A 7,500-nucleotide genomic window follows, 5' to 3' on the forward strand; every position below is an offset into this window, starting at 1 on the left:
GAACCGTTGTGGCTGTGTGAAGGTCCAGCACTGCGTCTCACCCTCTTATTTTGTTTGTAACAGTTTTGTCTTCAAGTATCCTAGACATAGAATGCAAAACTTCTAAGTTCTGTCAGGTACTGGAAAAGTAGACCGCACTCAGGGGCTGAATTCAAAGCTGTATTCAAAGTGCCGAGAAAGCATTACAGGCAAGACAAACAAAACTAGACAAACAAAACTAGACAAACGATTGGGGCCTAGCCCATCAGCAGTGTCTCAATTTAGAAACACGTCATTAGGCCCTAACCCTGACGCCTCTTATAACACGTCATTAGGCGCTGACACGTCACCAATCACCAAGAGTCTTAGTGAACTACTCAATCACCAAGAGTGTTAGTGAACTACTCAATCACCAAGAGTGTTAGTGAACTACTCAATCACCAAGAGTGTTAGTGAACTACTCAATCACCAAGAGTGTTAGTGAACTACTCAATCACCAAGAGTCTTAGTGAACTACTCAATCACCAAGAGTGTTAGTGAACTACTCAATCACCAAGAGTCTTAGTGAACTACTCAATCACCAAGAGTGTTAGTGAACTACTCAATCACCAAGAGTCTTAGTGAACTACTCAATCACCAAGAGTGCTAGTGAACTACTCAATCACCAAGAGTGTTAGTGAACTACTCAATCACCAAGAGTGTTAGTGAACTCAATCACCAAGAGTGTTAGTGAACTACTCAATCACCAAGAGTGTTAGTGAACTCAATCACCAAGAGTCTTAGTGAACTACTCAATCACCAAGAGTGTTAGTGAACTACTCAATCACCAAGTCTTAGTGAACTACTCAATCACCAAGAGTGTTAGTGAACTACTCAATCACCAAGAGTCTTAGTGAACTACTCAATCACCAAGAGTGTTAGTGAACTACTCAATCCCCAAGAGTGTTAGTGAACTACTCAATCACCAAGAGTGTTAGTGAACTACTCAATCACCAAGAGTTTTAGTGAACTACTCAATCACCAAGAGTGTTAGTGAACTACTCAATCACCAAGAGTGTTAGTGAACTCAATCACCAAGAGTGTTAGTGAACTACTCAATCACAGACATCCCAAGTCTCCCGGAAGTTCCGGGAGTCTCCCGTATATTGTTAGCGGCTCCCTGACGCCCGCAAATTAGATAAAATCTCCCGGAATCTAGAGTGAGCGATCAAGAGCGAGCATTCGAGACCGCATGTGCATCTGAGTGTAGCGCGCACACGACGGGAGAGAGAGAGAGAGAGAGAGAGAGAGAGAGAGAGGGGTGGTGCGTGTGTGCATGAGCGCATCCAAGAGAGAGAGAGCATCCTGATTGGCCTGTTTCGCTAAATAAACCAATGAGTTTTCAGTGTAGGCGGGCTTTAATTGATCTCTTTTCTCCCGAACTTAATTAATCAGTTCAGTGTATGAATAAGAGCGTCATAGCAGAGTCAGTGCCTCAAAAAAAAAACGAAAATGTAGGCTACCCTTGTCTCATAAGAGTAAAAAATAATGATAGGCCTAGTCTTGCACGCTGCCCTGTTTGTAACAGTGACTTTAGCATTGCCCATGCCAAGTGAAATGATTACTAAAGACATGTTGAGGTGAGTTTAAGTGCCAATTAATGTGCATATTATTCAGGCCTATAGCCTAGATGGCTAGTTGCCAAGGCTACATGAAAACACCAAACTACCAAAATCTAAATATTTTCTATCTATAGGCCTTCCTTATTTGGTGTAGGCCGACTGACTAGGCTAGGGGGGGGGGGGGTCGTGATACCTCCCTGAAATGACTTTTTGCAGGTTGGGATGTCTGCAATCATCAAGAGTGTTAGTGAACTCAATCACCAAGAGTCTTAGTGAACTACTCAATCACCAAGAGTGTTAGTGAACTACTCAATCACCAAGAGTGTTAGTGAACTACTCAATCACCAAGAGTGTTAGTGAACTACTCAATCACCAAGAGTGTTAGTGAACTCAATCACCAAGAGTGTTAGTGAACTACTCAATCACCAAGAGTGTTAGTGAACTACTCAATCACCAAGAGTGTTAGTGAGTGTTAGTGAACTACTCAATCACCAAGAGTGTTAGTGAACTCAATCACCAAGAGTGTTAGTGAACTACTCAATCACCAAGAGTGTTAGTGAGTGTAAGTGAACTACTCAATCACCAAGAGTGAACATCAATACTGCCATAAACATTATGCAGACATGTCAATAGAGGATATTTAAAATATTGCAAATATTGAGAAAAGGGCAGGTCGCAGATAAGTAAAACACAACTCTTCATCCCGTCATGGGCATCTAATGATTCGGCTACAGAAAACATGTTAAGACCAAGTCTTCATTCATACCCATCGGATGAAAAGTTTTAAGGGTAGAGATCCAATAACATTCCCTTTGTAGCAGTTTCCTTTCTATACCCGCCCCCCCTATGTGCAGGTTTAATATGTTCTATACCCTCCACCCCCTCTATGTGCAGGTTTAATATGTTCTATACCCCCCACCCCCTCTATGTGCAGGTTTAATATGTTCTATACCCTCCACCCCCTCTATGTGCAGGTTTAATATGTTCTATACCCCCCACCCCCTCTATGTGCAGGTTTAATATGTTCTATACCCCCCCCCCCCCCTATGTGCAGGTTTAATAAGTTCTATACCCCCCCACCCCTACGTGCAGGTTTAATATGTTCTACGACTGTGAATTTAAACAAAGACAGTTTAACGGCAAAAGCACAGACTGTGACACAAACCATCCCACTGATCATCCCCCCTCTACAAGTGAGAACAGCACTTGATCATGGTTCCTCTACATAATAGAACAGCACTTGATCATGGCTCCTCTACATAATAGAACAGCACTTGATCATCCCCCCTCTACATGTGAGAACATCACTTGATCATGGTTCCTCTACATAATAGAACAGCACTGGATCATGGTTCCTCTACATAATAGAACAGCACTTGATCATCCCCCCTCTACATGTGAGAACATCACTTGATCATGGTTCCTCTACATAATAGAACATCACTTGATCATGGTTCCTCTACATAATAGAACAACACTTGATCATGGTTCCTCTACATAATAGAACAGCACTTCGAGTTGAAGATTCAGGTATACCTTATAACAGATGTGAGTTGACTTTGGTGTGTGTGTGTGTGTGTGTGTGTGTGTGTGTGTGTGTGTGTGTGTGTGTGTGTGTGTGTGTGTATGTGTGTGTACCTTATAACAGAAGTGTGAGCCGGGTTTGGGGGACCACCCGTCGTGGCATGCGAGAGGCCGTGTGGTTGGGGGCGGGACAGTGCTGGTCACTCCCTCTGCCAGCGCTTTGCAGAGGAACTTCTGTTTGGAGTCACAACTGACCACATCCCACAAGCCCGCCGACATGCCCGTCAGCATAGCCACACAACCCTGATGACGATCTACACACACACACATGCAGGCATGCACACATACACGCACACACACACACACACACACACACAACAAACACACACACACAAACGCTCAAACACACACACACATAAACAAACACACTCATAAATATTAGGGGTGTACAGATTAACCAATACGTATCAGTATCTGTTTTTAACGTGTAAGATATGGCTACATCGATACGTGAATCCCCGTATCGAAATAAAAATGACATGAACCGGTCATTTCACTGATTTAATTGTTACGAATCAGTTCCCAAACTTTTCTGCTCACTCAGACTCTGGTTTACGTTGCAAGCAGCGATAGCCTACATTCTAATGCTGTAGAGTGCACAACAATACATTCTAATGCTGTAGAGTGCACAACAATACATTCTAATGCTGTAGAGTGCGCAACAATACATTCTAATGCTGTAGAGTCTGCAACAATACATTCTAATGCTGTAGAGTGCGTTCATCTCACTTTCAATGTCAAAACAATGCATTTCAGCTACACGTGGCACAGATTTGTTACCCTGGAAATCCAGAGTTCTCGCGAGAGCACAATTTGAATTGTGTCTGCAAGAGACTCTGGCAATGAATAAGGATGCATGTTACTTTTGCCCCTTGCATTGCGGGGAACCAATCACATCGGTGTATCTGATCTGTATCTGAGGGCCAGAGGCGAGCTAAACAGATGACGACAGCGCTGCAACGTTGGAGGTCAGTAAACATTGGTCGTAGTGTTATCCAATTGCATCGAAGTCCGAAATCATTCAGAGTAAACATTGGTCTAGTGTTATCCAATTGCATGCAGTGAGATTTTCAAATGCATGCTTGGTGCCGCCCCCTCGAGTTGGGCCATTACATTGTTTGTGGCCAGACCCTTAACCTTTCTAGATTACCAGGGTCTGGATTTTCCAGGCTAGAGATTTGTGGGTAATGCAGTTCGTTTTGGGCTACATTCATTGCCCAAAGTTGTCAAAGGACCTCATTACCCATACATCTACTGCAACTTAAGCATGTGACAACTCGCTCTCAAAGAAGACATCTTGATCGCTCTGTATCGGTTGTTTGTTTGACAGTTTTACTCTTTTTTTTTAAAATCTAGCGCGAAATTGAACACTTACAAATCAGATCATTGTTGTAACCAGTGCTAGAGTCTAGCGATAATAATACATAACATTTACCAAGCTGTGAATAGGCTACTGAAGTCATGAACTCCCTCTCTCATAGCAGACACTCTGTTGGGAACAGAATGGGCTACTCAACAGGCTATCGGTGCTGTTGGGAAGAGAATAGGCTACTCAACAGGCTATCGTTGCTGTTTTGAACAGAATGGGCTACTCAACAGGCTATCGTTGCTGTTTGGAACAGAATGGGCTACTCAACAGGCTATCGTTGCTGTTGGGAATGCAAATAGGCCTACTTTATGTCTGATGAAGGGATTTCCTTAATGTTAAAGAATAATTTGGCCATTGCTACTAAAACGATGCACTAATGATTATTATTGTATTCATATTCACTCAGACTGTTGGCATTCGGTTTCTGCATATTAGGTCTACTGAACAAAATATGCCCAGAGAGTTCAGTGATATGTAGGCCTATTGTATTCTTGTAAGCTGTATGAGAAAAGGCCAAGGGTGTCTTAAGCACTGTTTTATTTTATTTCTGTATTGTCTTAACTCAACAATAGGCTACAGCTCCTTGAAAATAATCAGATACACATAACTCTATAAAATCTATAAAGTCTATAAAAATGTATTTTTATGTTGTATTTGGCTAGCCTGGTCCTTACTGCCTGTGACTACGTTTCTCTTCGTCATACAGTCTGGCACAATGTAATAATAATCTGTCTCCGTAATTGGCGGAGGCTTATTTTGAGGTTTAAAATCATTGGAGTTCCCTTAACCAATCAGCAACGTTTGGTAATGACGTATGCTGTGCGCCGGAGTTCAGGCTTACCACTTCCACTTCCAGTTCAGGCTCTTACGCTTCCCACTTCTGCTCTCAGTAGTAAACAGACCGCTGGCTAGTTTGTACCGGTTTTGAGATTGTGGTGGCAATGACTCTTCAAGATAATGGATGTTAATGACATGTGCCGATATTGTAAAGGTATTTTGAGAGTAGGGGGGAGAATAACAAGCAGCAAACTTTTATTTGAAAACAGGATATAAGTATGATAAGCACCCAACAACAGCCACAGCATCCAGTCTCCCCATTACTAACAGTCTCCCCATTACTAACAGTCTCCCCATTACTAACAGTCTCCCCATTACTAACAGTCTCCCCAGTCTCCCCATTACTAACAGTCTCCCCATTACTAACAGTCTCCTCATTACTAACAGTCTCCCCAGTCTCCCCATTACTAACAGTCTCCTCATTACTAACAGTCTCCCCATTACTAACAGTCTCCCCATTACTAACAGTCTCCCCAGTCTCCCCATTACTAACAGTCTCCCCAGTCTCCCCATTACTAACAGTCTCCCCAGTCTCCCCAGTCTCCCCATTACTAACAGTCTCCCCAGTCTCCCCATTACTAACAGTCTCCCCAGTCTCCCCAGTCTCCCCATTACTAACAGTCTCCCCAGTCTCCCCATTACTAACAGTCTCCCCAGTCTCCCCAGTCTCCCCAGTCTCCCCATTACTAACAGTCTCCCCAGTCTCCCCAGTCTCCCCAGTCTCCCCAGTACTAACGGTCTCCCCAGTCTCCCCAGTACTAACAGTCTCCCCAGTCTCCCCAGTCTCCCCATTACTAACAGTCTCCCCAGTCTCCCCATTACTAACAGTCTCCCCAGTCTCCCCAGTCTCCCCAGTCTCCCCAGTACTAACGGTCTCCCCAGTCTCCCCAGTACTAACGGTCTCCCCAGTCTCCCCATTACTAACAGTCTCCCCAGTCTCCCCAGTCTCCCCATTACTAACAGTCTCCCCAGTCTCCCCATTACTAACAGTCTCCCCAGTCTCCCCATTACTAACAGTCTCCCCATTACTAACAGTCTCCCCATTACTAACAGTCTCCCCAGTCTCCCCATTACTAACAGTCTCCCCAGTCTCCCCAGTCTCCCCAGTCTCCCCATTACTAACAGTCTCCCCAGTCTCCCCATTACTAACAGTCTCCCCATTACTAACAGTCTCCCCAGTCTCCCCAGTCTCCCCATTACTAACAGTCTCCCCATTACTAACAGTCTCCCCAGTCTCCCCAGTCTCCCCATTACTAACAGTCTCCCCAGTCTCCCCAGTCTCCCCATTACTAACAGTCTCCCCATTACTAACAGTCTCCCCAGTCTCCCCAGTCTCCCCATTACTAACAGTCTCCCCAGTCTCCCCAGTCTCCCCAGTCTCCCCAGTCTCCCCAGTCTCCCCATTACTAACAGTCTCCCCAGTCTCCCCAGTCTCCCCAGTCTCCCCATTACTAACAGTCTCCCCATTACTAACAGTCTCCCCAGTCTCCCCATTACTAACAGTCTCCCCATTACTAACAGTCTCCCCAGTCTCCCCATTACTAACAGTCTCCCCAGTCTCCCCAGTCTCCCCATTACTAACAGTCTCCCCAGTCTCCCCATTCTCCCCAGTCTCCCCAGTCTCCCCAGTCTCCCCATTACTAACAGTCTCCCCAGTCTCCCCATTACTAACAGTCTCCCCAGTCTCCCCAGTCTCCCCAGTCTCCCCATTACTAACAGTCTCCCCAGTCTCCCCAGTCTCCCCAGTCTCCCCATTACTAACAGTCTCCCCAGTCTCCCCAGTCTCCCCAGTCTCCCCAGTCTCCCCATTACTAACGGGACCATCTGATAAATCAAACTTCTCCCAAGGCCAGTTGGAAGGAGAGCTACGACGTCCTTGCTATTTATAAAATTGAAGCCTCTTGTTCCTGCTTTAATTGCGTGATGCTCTTGAGAGTTGAGACAACTTCGCGGATAGCTTCTAGCGTCTCTTCCTCCGTCACCATTGTTGCTGTGCTGTTGAACTACAAACTTCGCTGGACTACAAGCAACTCGGCAGGCGAGTTCCGTGTCATCACTCAACTGTTCGCTGAATGGCTCGGCTACACGCAAGCCGTATAATGTGGGTTGGGCCAGACTATGTGCGAGACC

General features: G+C 45.1%; 1 protein-coding gene across 2 annotated transcripts in view; it reads right to left on the reverse strand.

Annotated features, from left to right (window-relative positions):
- mrc1a (mannose receptor, C type 1a) overlaps positions 1-7,500 on the reverse strand; it is an 80,475-nt gene that overhangs the window by 43,594 nt on the left and 29,381 nt on the right. For both annotated transcript variants that reach the window (XM_076290024.1, XM_076290025.1), the window contains exon 12: positions 3,219-3,418. In XM_076290024.1, the coding sequence (XP_076146139.1) occupies positions 3,219-3,418 (200 nt within the window). The remainder of the gene's footprint in view (positions 1-3,218; positions 3,419-7,500) is intronic.

The sequence above is a fragment of the Alosa pseudoharengus genome, unplaced genomic scaffold, assembly GCF_046254945.1.
Source record: "Alosa pseudoharengus isolate Yale_2024_CS ecotype anadromous, Long Island Sound unplaced genomic scaffold, YU_APseudo_1.1 YU_APseudo_1.1_scf_18, whole genome shotgun sequence".
NCBI classification, from domain to species: Eukaryota; Metazoa; Chordata; class Actinopteri; order Clupeiformes; family Clupeidae; genus Alosa; species Alosa pseudoharengus.